Here is a 13876-nt window from a genome sequence, read left to right on the forward strand (position 1 = left end):
GAAACGTGTATTTAGGATCACGCTTTTCGTACAGACTGTCGTTCATTATTTACACCCAGCCAACACTAAAAATACAGAGGTTCCTTTTATTTTGGTATAATTAACCGCGTAATTCATGATACATCATGCGATTATGTGAGGCACACATCCACAGTGGCTGTTAACAGCTGATATACAAATAAAATGTACTGCTAAAGACGAAGAGAGTGTAACCATACAGAATATCCAACCGGAACCAGTCTACTACCTAAAAAATAAAAACCTCCTTTGAGAGGTTCTGTATCATCGCACATTAAAATTATGGTACAACCCATAATCCCAAACAGCTGGCAGTGGGAATGGGATAAGTGGGGCAGATATTATTAGCAGTAAGACATTCAAGATGTCAGATGAATTCTGTCACCACGACAGGGTAATTTAAGTTGGTGACAGCATCATTGACAATAATAAACAATTTTACAGATTAATGTTTTGTTTCTTAATGTAACACAACACATTTGTCTTGGATAGATTTATTAGAAAAAATAGATTCATTGGAAAAAGTGGATTTTCTGAATGACGATGAAATAAAAGACTTAGATTAAGTGCAAAGACTTCTCAAGAATCATATATTATCACTAGAATGATAAAAAAAAAGCGTTATTCTCTAACAATGGTAATAATGGCAAGTACACCATTATACAGAGCAATTTGAGTAATTCAATAAATAAATGACAAAAGATTTAGCAGTGTTATTCTCTAATGTGATGTTGCTGGTTAAAAACCTTTTCAGAATGGACAACCTCTAATTCACAAGGAACTCAAATGTGTGGCTCATTTCTGCAGTTAAACAAAGAGGTATTATCCAAAACAGGTCACAATAAATGTGCATTGCCAAAGATTTCCCAATAAGAAAAACATGTTCAGCGTCTCTCAATCCCTGAAACGCTGATTTAATTGGCTAATGCTACAGTTACACCACAGGGCTAGCAAGTCAAGACATAGAACCTCAACTTTTAAGTACAGATGTACCAGAAGCTTGCATAATCACATTATCATATAATACAGCAAGAGACTATCCTAGTACTGACAAAAGTGAAAGTATTTACAGTGCAGGCAAATATATCAGCAAAAGAAAGGCAATGTGTGAAATGTTGGAGGGACGAATCAACTCCCAGCCCCATCGAAAGTATGCAGGAAAATACCATTATTTGAAAACATGAATGACCAATGGAATGAAGAAAACATCTACTATCTACATCTGAAATACAGCAGAAGACAGAGACAGATGGGCCGACGAGGCCCTGGACCTGGGGCCCGCGTGGCTACATGGACGAGGTTTCTTTAGGCGTTAGCTGCAGTCCACTGTTGACCTGGAAACGGGTTTCATCTGAAATGCCATACTGTTCCAAGGGGTCCTAAGGGGTCGTGCACAGAGGGTTAGGAGGAACATAAAGACACGGAAAGGGCACAATAACTGATTGCTAAAGCATCTCTGTGAATTAATGTTGTGATCATTGCTTGTGTCCTGTGACGTACAGCAGGGTAAGCATGATGCCCATACTGATTGTGTGTCAAAGGGTCGCTTCACACTGAAGCCACTCTAATGTGGTGGATGTGGTCTAATATCCCCAAAGAAGTATCTCACCTGGCCAGTCAGTCTGTGGATTTCAGTACGATAGAATATAAGGTTCTTCCTCATGAACTCATAACTGTGTGAAAGAAAGGTATGAAGGAGAGATGTTAGAGAATGTGTGTTCAATTATTGCATTTTAAATTCAGAGTCAAACCAAAGGTCAAAAAATAAAGAGGTGATTATTAAAGACAAGCCTTACTTGGACCAAGATAAGAGTTACATGCACAAATGATATGCTCATTTGATTATAAAACTAAGGTGTATGGAAATATAATAATTAGATACGTTTAATATTGAGGAAAGAGGCAGTGTAATTGGAGTTTATAAATTGCGTTTGTTGTTCTTCTTTGTCAATAAAGAAAAAAAATCCAAGCAATCCAAATAGATTACATACACCATTCACGTGACAGAACAGATATATCGAGAGACGCATTACCTGGCTTTAATGATGGCGTCTATCCATTCCCCACATTGTTCTTCATAGTCACACTCAAACATGTACTTTTTCTCTGTCTCGTCTAAAAATGCTGCAACAAAACATAAATCTCAATGTTAATACATAAAACAACATCCAATTGACATGTTTGTGGTCAACTGTTGATTATTACATAAATGACCAGCAAAATCATATTCAGAGTATAAATGTTTGAGAGAAAAATAAACACAGTTGCTATGAATAGATTTGTACTTCAGTATAACATAATAATTAGTGTTATTATTAATGACTAAATAATATACTTTGAAGGTGACATACCAATAGAGAAGACTTGGCCAGACTCTCTCTCTACCCGGCACTGTTCGAGCAGCAAAGCACCAATGGGCTGAGAAATGTATGATACAGGGAACAATTCAATTGAGGTGTGGTCATTTCTGTAATTTAATTATAGGGAAGTATGTGCTACATGCCAGCTATACATGGACAGCTAATATAAAGGCGATTTAAAAAAGTCCAGAGTTAGGGTAATAGAAAGCATTGCTTGTTATCAGGGTCTCACCTCCTCCTCATCAATCCGGAAATAGAAAAGAAAGTTGACCACTAGTTTCACCAACCTCTTCTTCACAACTGTAGGAAAGGGAAGAGAACGGTATACTATTGTCACAAAAGTGATAAGAGTGAAAGATGAACACAGAGCGATCATTACATTAATGGGGATGCTATCCCATAATCATCCATCATCACCAAGCCTAACCCAAAACGTCACGTAAAAACAGATTCGTTGACAAGCTGTAAGCCTGTGATAGGTCATCGTAATATGATTTGAATGATACATTCCCAAACTCTAACATTTGACAACATTTGACTCCGGTATACGCTTGTAAAGTGTATACCGGAGTAACATGCGGAAGTCCATCACGGATATGTTTTTATCGAGAACATTACCATCTCCTTTTTTGGGTCCTTTCATGCCAAGTTCAGCGGCCCTTTCTGAAGGTTGACGGCTCAGTGACACGAGTTCTTTCTCGTTGAAACGCATAACGATTCCCAGGTGGATGACAGGTAAACTGAGTGGCTGCGATTATTGGAGGATTTTGGTATTCCTATCACCTACTACGATTATCTACTCCTTTAGTGTAAATTTTGGATACGTGGTCGATTGTTGCAGGTCATTTTCTGAAAAAGAACAACGCCGTAATCCAACAGCTCCATCAACAACTGGCCACTTTCACCTCCTCAGTCGCTCCTCCTTATTACTAGTAGGAGGAAATAGGATAGCAGGGTAGTACGGCAGGTATTAGGGGACAAACATGGTGGACTAAAGCTTACATTTACATTCACTCTTTTTTTCACCATCCGAGAATATAGATGAAATGTAAAGAAATTGTATACTTCAATAGGTTTAATATTAAGTAAACAGTAGATTTTAATCGAGTTTATGAACAGGTTATGTTGTAGTACCTCTTTGTCAATAAAGATAATTCAAAATCACGCGCATGCGTGTTGAGAACCCATTCAATCTTCAGCGGCGTGAGCACAACGTCGAGGTGGTAAGTGTATTTATGAGAGAAAATACATGATTAATGTTCACATTTTACCAATTTCTTATATCAAGATTACATTTTAGGGTATATGTGCATGTATGCGTTTTGGAATACCGATTTTCAACTTCCCAGTCACCTAAACTTATAACATAATAACAATGCTAACGTCGATTAGCTTGCCACCACTTCGATAAAGCTTTTACTGTAAGCTAACAAGCCCTCCTGCAGCCACTAACGTAACTGTACTTACAGGAATTATGTTGCTCAAGCTATTTACTGTTCCAATGTTGAGTAAGCAGGTTATAGACACTGAAACAAACAATTCTGAGAGGATCCTTGGCTTTACGTGAAGATCATTCCACGCTGGATATAATATATTTTTCCGAAAGTGTTGTTGAACTTTGAGAAGTAAACTACTTTTCAACTCAACAGGGGCTTGGCTGGGGTCTCTACAGTGTTTACTTTGCCCACTGTTTGAGTACTTCGAGTATTTGACAACCCTGCAAAGATGGATTTCCAGCACCGAGCTGGGGGCAAGACGGGGAGTGGTGGGGTCGCCTCCACCTCTGAAAGCAACCGAGATAGGCGAGAACGGCTGCGCCAGTTGGCTCTGGAGACCATTGACATCAACAAAGATCCATATTTTATGAAAAATCACTTGGGCTCATACGAGTGCAAACTTTGTCTAACTCTTCACAATAATGAGGTAAGAATTCAAACTCATTGTGTACCCAAAGCTGTTGTGTCCTTTATTTATTTTTTTTGTTTTTGGGATTTTGTTGTTGTTGATTTTGTTGTTGTTGTTGAACCTTCTATTCCATTCCATCTCTTTACAGGGCAGCTATTTAGCTCACACTCAAGGAAAGAAACATCAGACGAACTTGTAAGTACTCCTTTACACCAGCCCAGCTCATTCTCCTGTCGCGGTTCTATCCTGATCCAGTGTTTTCCCCAGAAAATGTCTTAATCAAGGTGGTCAATGAGCGGGGGGGGGGTCTCCGTTTCATTTCCATTCAAAAAGCTTTATGGCACGACAACTGTTACTAATGCATTATTTATCTTTGTTTTCTTTCCCTAAGAGAGTTTTCTACTTTGTTAATGCATAAATCCTTTGTTAAATTAAATCCTTTCTGATTCTGATAATAATTACAAAATATTTATAATTAATTTTTTTTTTTTTTCTTTTTTTTTTAAATGATTATTACTTTTTTATGTATATATATTGGTTGTCAAGGCAGGGCCCTATTGTTGTTAAGGCAGGGCCATAACCATAAAGTGCTGGGGAAAACACTGTTGATCTTACAACTGTATGTTTACATCCATTATGTCTGGTTTACAGGGCAAGAAGGGCGGCTAAAGAGGCAAAAGAAGCTCCTGCTCAGCCAGCTCCGGAGAAGGTGAAAGTTGAGGTTAAGAAGTTTGTAAAGATTGGACGACCTGGATACAAAGGTAGGCTGCCGGTTTGGTTTAAAGCTGAAGTCGATTTAATTGTAAATGAAAGTACCTTTCTAATATATGACCATGTTTTTTTTATGGTCAATAGTCACCAAACAGAGAGATCCAGAGAGTGCTCAGCAGTCCCTGCTCTTCCAGGTCGGTTTTTATCTACAATACATTTTCAGACTCAAACATTTAAAGATCTGAATCCTATATTGTGTATAGCTATCAGATTGGATCGTACAAAATTGAAGCTGAACACTGTTTTCTCCTGCTGTCTGTGCAGATCGACTACCCGGAGATAGCTGAAGGGATCGGACCCAGACATCGCTTCATGTCTGCTTATGAACAGAGAATCGAGCCGCCAGATCGCCGCTGGCAGTACCTCCTTCTAGCTGCAGAGCCATATGAAACCATCGCCTTCAAGGTAAACTCAGCGGAGAATAACATTCAAGAGCTTATCTTACCTACAAGTGAAACCAATTATTGCGCTTCGGTACTTAAGAGTGCTGTAATTTGATTCTTCAGAATTTGATGAGCCATTTTAGATTTCTAGCCTTTCCAGGCTCATTCTTACCAATGAGGGGCTCTCTAACTAGATTGATTCAGGTAATCGTGCATGAAAAGCCACACTTCTCAATAGGGGAGAAACTGAAGGAGGGAGCAGAGAAGGGGGTGGCAACCTATTTTTGGTTCTTCACAATGGGGAAGAACCTGGTTATTAAGTAAGGAAGTTAACATTGTCAAAAGTATGTCATCTGTATGTAGGGCTGCTCGATTATTGAAAAAATTAGAATCATATTTTTTTTGGTCAAGATTGAAATCACTATTCTTCAGACGATAAAAAAAAACTAACTAACTGAGTTTTCAAAACTATTCTTGAACTACACAGTACACAAACCGTTCAAATAAAAAAATAGGAAATGTTCAAATTGAAAATAATGTACAAATAAATATGTATTCAGCTGTTCTGTAATTTCGATAAAACTTTCAATGAATAATATAAATATACAAGAAAATTGAATAAGACAATCTGTTGTAATCGACGTCTGTACTGTTGGGGTTGTGGTCTTGTGCTTTTGCTTCTTTGCCAATTCGTCGTAAGCGACTTTGTGATTGCGTCTCAGGCCCCGTCCACACTACCCCGGGTCAATGTAAAAACGGACACCGCAATGAAAACGATCTCCGTCCACACTATCGTTTTCGGAATGTTTTGCATCCGCGTTCCACACTGAAATCATTTTGATAGACTGTTGTCATGGTTACGCAACTCTGCCGCGCCTCTCCGTTTAGATTACAGGCGCGCGATCAGCTGATATTTACAGTTGATCAGCTGGTTAATCATTTTCGACCCGGTCTTGTCCAGAAACGCTGTTCCAAGTACGGTTTGAACTGCCTTCTTTCGGGTTTTTTACCATCACTTAAGAACATTAAGTACAGCGCTCGCCTCCGGCTTTGGAGCAATGAATATGTTTGAGCCAATATGTCGATTTGTATCTGGAGATAAATTAGTACATTGTATAGAGATAGACCGATATGTTTTTTTCAGGGCCGGTACCGAGACAGATTATTAGTAGTCAAGGGGGCCGATAATCGAAATTTGGAGCCAATATTAATTTACAGTAAAAGGGAAAATATTGGCGTAAAAAATGTGAATAATACAAACTCCAACCCTTAACTTCATTTAAATGCCTTTAAAGGGACACTGTAATATTTTAAGTCATTTATTACCTCAAATCGTGGTGTAAAATTATCTCTGCCAAAAATCTCACTTATCCTCCTGAGCAAAGAATAATTAATATGTAGTTACATAGGACGGGTAAGCTTCATGGAGGCTTCCATGTTCTTCCGGTCTATGAACTGCGTAGAGGGACAAAAAGCACTGCGTGATACCTCATTAGCTTACACTAATGAGTCAATGCAGTTTGAAATTTGTTTGAAATAACGAACCTCATCATCACTAGAATGACTCGATGAGGTAGTATTGGATGTCATGACACAGCTTCTTGGCACATACTGCCCAACGTAGTTTTTGAACCAGCGAGCACTATTAGTTTGAATGCAATATACAATTGTACCACTAGAAGGGAGTAATTTTTACAGTGTCCCTTTAACCACTTAATCGTCAAATCCCGCCAGCGGGCAAGTTTTAGTTACACCACCCCTTCCCCCCAACATGCTGGGTCAATTTTCGGCATCATTCAGTTGAGTGATATAGTCATGTCATACACCGTTTGAAAGCTTAGAATCTCAGGAATGTCATCCATTGTCAACCATTCGGTGGAATAAATATGTTTAGCGAATATAGATCAAAAATATCCTAGTGTCTTAGGTCAAAATAGCCCCCCTCATCCTCCTCCTCCCATGGTCCATTCTAACGTTATCGTCGTTGTGGATATCCTTAGCAATGAGTTGATACTTCATGTTGGGTCTTGAAATGTTCATGAGTCCACAGAAATCGAATATCAATCTTATTTTAGTCTAATTTCATTGTATATGCACAAGCCATCTTATACAACCGAAACGCTGCAATGTTTTTTTGTAGAAAACTGCGATTTACGGTTTGAATTCCGCTATTGTCGTCTGATTCATGGAATGCATGGAATGTGATCACCAGGGTCTCACGGTGACATAGAGCCCTCACACATGTCTGTAAGACCAATACTTCCTTGTTTATAAGCCTTACAAGCCAATGAGGCGATCACTATCAAAACGGGGCATGTATACTTTGATTGACAGCTACACCAGCAGACATCAAGGGTCGGGGACGGGCCTTAGATATCCTAATAGAAAACGAATGCGCAAGGGGTGTGCGTAAACTAGCAGGCTCTTCCCCAGAATGCGATTGTGAAGCAAGTGGTTGATTTGCGCGCTCGTGTGTGGTTTTATTTTTATTCACTTTTGTGAGTTTGGTTTTATGAACATTTTGAAAGATGCCTAAACGCCCGGAGAAGAAAAGAGGGGGAGGGAGGGAATCATATAAATAGTTATTTTTGTTTATTTTCACATTGTTATTGTCATTTTACTTATTTTTGATCATTTGTACATAATTATTTATAGCATTTTTAAGCATTTTGTTAATACCATTGCAGTTTTCACTTTTTAAGTAAAAATAATAGCCGAAACACTTTGTTTGAGCTTTTTTTTGTCCGTCGTGGTAACCAGAGAGTGTAACCAATCAGATGGTGCTGTGGGTTGGACAATGCTGGATACAGCGTAGTGACAGCAGACAGAGAGGCGCGGCTACATCAGAGCCAAAATAACCCAGTTTTAAATTGATCTCTTATCGGCCGTCGGATAAAAAAAAAGGCAGATACGGATATGCGTCAAAATGCCGAATACCGGCGGCGATAATCGGCCCGGCCGATAATCGATCGATCCCTAACATTGTACAGAGAGGTCATCATTTGCATTTCACCTGCCATTTTTTTGATGAGCGTCTCGGTCTCGAGTGCAAGCTTGTGGCAGCGTCATGGCACAGTGTCATGGCAACTGAACGTCATTGTTTCTGAAAGCCTCCATCTACACTGTCCACACTACAACGAGAACCCAGCGTTTTCACATTTATCCACCTCAGCGATAGTTTTCGAAAAGCATAGTTTTCAGTGTCGGAATTCTCAGTTTGTGGACGGAAGGTCTAAACGGATAAATAATGATGCGTTTGTAGATTTACCCGGGTTAGTGTGGACACGGGGCCTTAGGTGATTAAACAAGTTTGTGGTGTTCGAAGGGGTGCTGATAACATTGTAGCACATTTTGCACATTATGTGGGCCTGTGCCTTGTCGGCTTCTTCGAATCTGAAGTGTTGCCATATTAGAGGACTCGTTTTACCCTTTTTAAGTTGACATGCATTAACGCGGCTGTCCTCCCTCTGCCATCTCGCTCGTGCTGTTTTCTGAATAAGGTCACCACACACACACAGCTCGCGGGGCCGCATTGAAGGCTCTGGGGGAGGGACTGAAAAGCGCATGCACGTCTCTTTCACAAAACCTCATAGACAACGGAAAATTCCAAAATAATCGTTCCACCTCGATTTTATTAATTTGGAGATTGTTTGACCCAAGAATCAAAATCGTGATAAAAATTTGATTAATTGCACAGCCCTAGCTGTACGGTACTTTGTTGATTGCTTTTAATGAAGAAAAATGGATTTGATTCCATGAGTAATATAACGTGGAAGTGAGCAAACATTGCTGTGTTTTCTATGTACTTCTATTCTTACAACAAATCTTCCTGTAATTAGGTTCCCAGCAGAGAAATTGATAAGGCAGAGAACCGCTTCTGGACCCATTGGAACAAAGAAACCAAACAGGTGCCAATAAGAATATTGAAACAACAAACTATGATCTGCCTTTTTCACTGAAATGCATTTAAATGACTATCCGCTGTCTGTTTTCTTCTTCCAGTTCTTCTTACAATTCCATTTCAAAATGGAGAAATCCATCTCTCAGTCCAGTGGGCCGGTGCCCCCAGCAAACATTAAACGGCCTCCTCCGCTCATGAGTGGGATGGGCCCTCGTCCGCCAAACGAGCCTATGCCGCCACCCCCGCCAGGGGGGATGTCTCATCCTCCTCTCCCTCCCGGTGCTCCAGGCGGTCCCCAGATGCCCCCCCAGATGCCCCCTCAGATGCCCATGCCTCCCATGCCAATGAGGCCCCCTCCCCCAGACGGTCTCTCCATGGCTAACTGACGGAGCGGTTGCCTTATTAGGATTGTGATAGCCCCCCTCGTTTGACGTTGCCATTCCCTGCTGTCTTGGTTCGGAAGTTCGATACTTTATTGGAGAAATTTGAGTTCTTATGATTATATTCCAGCTCTACCACCTTTGTGGTAGAAGTCTGTGACGGTAATGTGATGGCGACAGTATCAATGTTTGGTCCGAATGTGGACGCTCTGGTTTAAGGGCCAGCCCTTTCGATTTAACATGCTTTTTAATATGTTTTTTTCGTAATTAAATATTTTAAAACAAAGTATAGGTGTTGTGTTGCGTCATTGATAGACAAGTAAACTTCAACAAATAGCAATTCCATTGCCTTTTAATGAATATCAAGATCAGCTCCTTAGGACTTTTTTTATGTAGTCTATTGGAAAATGACTGAATAGCTGTTGAAATTGATGAAATAATTTTATAGTAGTAACGTATGAGAAATCAGTTACTCATCTATCAACCAGGCTCTCCATAAGATATCTAGACCTGTTATGTAAAAATCTGGTTTTGTGTGGATATAATGCAAGACATGTTATGTCAATGGAATGTACTACACTTTTCACTTTTTATGTTGAGTATTTTTATTTCAATTTCCAAGTGTAACATCATATTCCAGATTGTTGTCCTATTATCTTGGCATCAGACAGCTTTATTTGTGGCAGACTTTCAAAAGATTTTGTGGAACAGTATGATACTCAAAATCAATGGTTTCGTGTAGAGGCCAAGATGTTGGCAAAAATACTGTTAATGGCAATATAACAATGCCAAGGATCGATTTCATGTTAACCCTGGTGGCCTTCAGTCTTCTTTCTTCATCTGGCCTCTGCTCTTAACAGGTATGTCCCCGTCTCCCTCTACCTCGTCCACATCACCCTCCTCTGTCTCCTCGAGGCTATTCGTCTCCTTTAGCTTGTTCTTGACGTCAACCTTCTCTGAGTCATCTCTTGTCCTCTTTCTTCTCCTGTCCTTTAATTTGTTTTCTCTTGGTTTCATGAGATTTTCTAGCAGCGGTCTGTTCCTGTGGCTTCTTGAAATTTTGTCCGCCGCTCTTCTCTTTGACCTCCCTCTATTGATTTTGCCGCTTTCCTCGTCTTCATCTGTCAAGTCTGGCATCCACCAAAACACGACTTCCCATAGAGACGACTGAGGCTGGGTCTGAGGGATCAGTGGGGAAAATTTCAACATGAGTATTTCAATGCTGTTATTCACTGTAGCAATTATAAGTTCTGCTGAGAATCCAATTTTTATTTATCCATAGTCGCTGAAGAGATTGACTGCTTTATCAGCTAGAGTCTTAAGATATATATATATATATATATATATATATATATATATATATACATAAAATAACTCCCATTCCTCATTTCAATGGATACTGAAATATCGTTACAGACAAAACATGGTTCAATCTGATTATTTAATGTTCTTACCTCTGATATCGCTCTGTGTTTCAAAGCCCCCAGGCGCCTCGTAAGTCCAGACTCCTCCTCATGTGTTGCATGATGCCCACCCAAAGCTTCTGTTAGAAACCCATCACATTAATCCCAGCACTGTCCCCTGAATGCCCTGGGATCCAGCTGTAACATTTGATTAGTGAGACTAAAGTGTGTGGTACAATTGATAGTTCACTCGCCATGCAGCTTACGGAGCCCGGAGGAGAGCAGCAGTATCACGACGGCCACGAACAGACAGCGGTTCAGGGTGATGCTCTCCCACGGCGTGTCTGTCTGGGTCAGGTTGTGCGTGGAGGTTGACTTATGGAGAGGCGCTGAAGGAGAGAGAGAGAGACACACACAACAAAAGAGATGAAAGCGTTTTATAAATAATTTGAGCGATTTGGGGGCAGGTGATGGAGGAAGAGATGACGAAAGGAAGTTGAGACTCACAGGATCGAGGGGTGCTGGGGTCCCGGGGATGAGCCCGGGGTACTGGCTGTGGTTGATGTTGTGTAAGTGAAGCTCCGCTCTGCTGAAAGTAGGTCGTTGGTGTTCTAAAAGTGTTTGCTTTTCACTAACATGAATAAAGGCCATATTTACAAAAACAAACAAGGTACTGATGGTTATTGCCAATGACTCACCTCTTGCATTCTTCTGGAGGGATACATTTCTAAAAAAGAAATAAGTTGAAACAATTTAATGCCACTCAATGAGCTATTGTAATTAGTGTGTGTGTGTGTGTGTGTGTGTGTGTTTTGTATGTAGATAGAGAAAAAGTGAAAGAATCACCTGGTCTGCGAATATGCCGTACTGGTTTCAGTGGTGGAGGCTCAGGTCCAGATGGTCCTATCTTGGTCTCAGATGACCCATATCTGTTCTCCATTACTTATCGGAGAGGAGAACTGGTTGGGCAACGAGGCATGAGTCTAAATCTGTTCATAATTATTAATTTACATTGCGCAATTTACAATTTCTTTATATGACTTATTTAATAAACAGATCTTTCCCTATAACAATCTATCAAAGGTCAAGTATATAGGTTAACGGCTAACAAATGCCAACACCAACAACTTGTTCAAACTTGTTCATGTGTCACCAACAGAAAGTGTTGTTTTGTCCTGCTCACATCAACACATAGTTTTGTACCATACAAAACCGGTATTCAATTCAGGTGATTAAACCAAGAAAACAATCATGCAAGGATCAACGACCCAGCATACTATAAAAATCCAGTAAAACCAGCAATTGTTGCTTGTTATTCGATGGAATATCTGATGACATATTAGATTGGAATCTTGAGCTAATGTTGCACAGGCCTATAAATAGATGGAAAAGAGCTATGGTTGCAACTGCTGAACAGTGCATAGGGCAGGCTATATCTATTGTTGGAGCCGCGATAAAGGCTTGCAATTAACATAACGCAGCATATAACTATGAGTGTACAGAGAAAGAGTACTTACCCGGTTCTTCATCAGGGGTCGCTCATGCATGGACGCCCCTTGTCTCACAGCCAGCAGCAGTCCGATTGGACTGCTAAGTCATTCTTTCTGAATGGCCTGATAGCCAAGCACAGGTGGTGGAGGGTGAGAAAAAACAAAAGCACTGCGTGTCATTCACAGGGTTTCACAGAGGCACCATTGGCATGTCGCCGTCGGAGTGTTTCACGGCTCAGGCCTCAGAGGAGGGGGCAGCCGGGGTGAAAAACTTAACTTATAAGTTGTTATAAGCTTGTTCAAAATCTAGCTTTGTATCCTGATATTTCTCTCTGGCAGAAAAAGATTAAAATTGCAGTCTTTTCGCCTTTTTGATTAACTACGCAATGTGGAAGATAGAGCATACTGAACTGTTGACGTGCGTGACATTGTCAGAGGGCAGATGCTGTTATGTTTTATTCTAAGTATGGCCACTAGAGAGCGCTGCTGTCAAGAATATCAGCGAGCAGATCGCCTTTATATATTACAGTTTTTCTCAGTCGCTTTGGTGCATTTCTCAGATCAGAATTGAAATTCTCAAAACTACCTGTTCAATCTTACCTTATCAATTGCTTATGTCATGTTGATCAAAATGTATTGTAATGGGTCTCTATTGAATAGTCTCGCCCCCACAACATTTAGGCATTAGTTCATTGCATAAGTCTTTCCATGCAAAATGGTTGAACAAGTTGAATACAAGGGGAATCTTGACTTTCTCTAAAGAAGGGAAATGTGTGAAGTGTCAGCCAACGATCAACCAGTTTACTGGAATAGCTCAAAGGTGCATCTCCTGAACCATGAACTGGCAAGTATATAGCTGGAGCACAACACAATGTTACATTGTCTGAGAATTTGTGGCCCAACAGACAGGAACGTCAGGAGGTGTAGGATGACTGCACTGTAATCCCTACAGCAATGCATGTACAGTTTACCCTAAGGAGATTTTTCTATGTTCACATTTCTAGCAATGACATGGTCTGTCAACAACTTACAGTACAGTCAAAGCGTAAATGTGAATCTTGTCCAGTCTCTTGCAATCAATCTCCCACATACACTAAGGTGTAACTTACAATTTAAAATATTTGTCTTCAAAACTTCAGCCATAGTTTACATCAGAACATCCCTCCAGAGTACACTGTTATATTGACAACATGACTAAGCAATTTGACTGTCTTATCCGTACACAATGACACAAGGACTTGTCATTTTGATGGCACTGACATGTT

The 13876-nt window shown here is 40.2% G+C and overlaps 3 protein-coding genes across 9 annotated transcripts; 1 reads left to right on the forward strand and 2 right to left on the reverse strand.

Annotated features, from left to right (window-relative positions):
• Window positions 1-51: 51 nt before the first annotated feature.
• plekhj1 (pleckstrin homology domain containing, family J member 1) lies at window positions 52-3327 on the reverse strand. The gene is made up of 6 exons (XM_056596703.1): window positions 2997-3327; window positions 2611-2678; window positions 2370-2436; window positions 2052-2142; window positions 1628-1691; window positions 52-1397 (listed from the first exon to the last, which is right to left on the reverse strand). The coding sequence occupies exons 1-6, from the start codon at window positions 3088-3090 to the stop codon at window positions 1305-1307; spliced, it is 477 nt and encodes a 158-aa protein (XP_056452678.1). The 5' UTR covers window positions 3091-3327; the 3' UTR covers window positions 52-1304.
• Window positions 3328-3494: 167 nt separating this feature from the next.
• sf3a2 (splicing factor 3a, subunit 2) lies at window positions 3495-11773 on the forward strand. The gene is made up of 8 exons (XM_056596686.1): window positions 3495-3601; window positions 4028-4301; window positions 4432-4478; window positions 4935-5044; window positions 5139-5188; window positions 5319-5459; window positions 9277-9345; window positions 9440-11773. The coding sequence occupies exons 2-8, from the start codon at window positions 4104-4106 to the stop codon at window positions 9722-9724; spliced, it is 900 nt and encodes a 299-aa protein (XP_056452661.1). The 5' UTR covers window positions 3495-3601; window positions 4028-4103; the 3' UTR covers window positions 9725-11773.
• Window positions 10128-13048, reverse strand: LOC130387541 (uncharacterized). 7 transcript variants are annotated; one of them, XM_056596692.1, is made up of 7 exons: window positions 12639-13048; window positions 11968-12080; window positions 11820-11848; window positions 11629-11707; window positions 11376-11510; window positions 11173-11261; window positions 10128-10897 (listed from the first exon to the last, which is right to left on the reverse strand). In XM_056596692.1, exons 2-7 carry the CDS (start codon window positions 12059-12061, stop codon window positions 10541-10543), a joined length of 783 nt encoding a protein of 260 aa, XP_056452667.1. In that variant the 5' UTR covers window positions 12062-12080; window positions 12639-13048; the 3' UTR covers window positions 10128-10540. The 7 variants fall into 7 exon arrangements, with proteins under 7 accessions (XP_056452667.1, XP_056452666.1, XP_056452665.1 ...); XM_056596691.1 differs by having other exon boundaries at window positions 10129-10897; window positions 11173-11258; window positions 11629-11710; window positions 12639-13047; XM_056596690.1 differs by having other exon boundaries at window positions 10130-10897; window positions 11629-11710; window positions 11968-12063; window positions 12639-13046.
• Window positions 13049-13876: the final 828 nt, after the last annotated feature.

This window comes from Gadus chalcogrammus, chromosome 8 (assembly GCF_026213295.1).
Source record: "Gadus chalcogrammus isolate NIFS_2021 chromosome 8, NIFS_Gcha_1.0, whole genome shotgun sequence".
NCBI classification, from domain to species: domain Eukaryota; kingdom Metazoa; phylum Chordata; class Actinopteri; order Gadiformes; family Gadidae; genus Gadus; species Gadus chalcogrammus.

Coding starts and splice junctions, on each gene's coding strand:
- sf3a2 (XM_056596686.1), top strand. CDS start 4,104: ATGGATTTCCAGCACCGAGCTGGGGGCAAGACGGGGAGTGGTGGGGTC. Junction 4,479..4,934: donor AAGAAACATCAGACGAACTT/GTAAGTACTCCT, acceptor TCTGGTTTACAG/GGCAAGAAGGGCGGCTAAAG. Junction 5,460..9,276: donor ATGAAACCATCGCCTTCAAG/GTAAACTCAGCG, acceptor TCCTGTAATTAG/GTTCCCAGCAGAGAAATTGA.
- plekhj1 (XM_056596703.1), bottom strand. CDS start 3,090: ATGCGTTTCAACGAGAAAGAACTCGTGTCACTGAGCCGTCAACCTTCA. Junction 2,679..2,996: donor AGGACCCAAAAAAGGAGATG/GTAATGTTCTCG, acceptor CCTTTCCTACAG/TTGTGAAGAAGAGGTTGGTG. Junction 2,437..2,610: donor TCCGGATTGATGAGGAGGAG/GTGAGACCCTGA, acceptor TACATTTCTCAG/CCCATTGGTGCTTTGCTGCT.
- LOC130387541 (XM_056596690.1), bottom strand. CDS start 12,061: ATGGAGAACAGATATGGGTCATCTGAGACCAAGATAGGACCATCTGGA. Junction 11,849..11,967: donor ACGGCATATTCGCAGACCAG/GTGATTCTTTCA, acceptor TTTCTTTTTTAG/AAATGTATCCCTCCAGAAGA. Junction 11,262..11,375: donor CGGGCTCCGTAAGCTGCATG/GCGAGTGAACTA, acceptor GGTTTCTAACAG/AAGCTTTGGGTGGGCATCAT.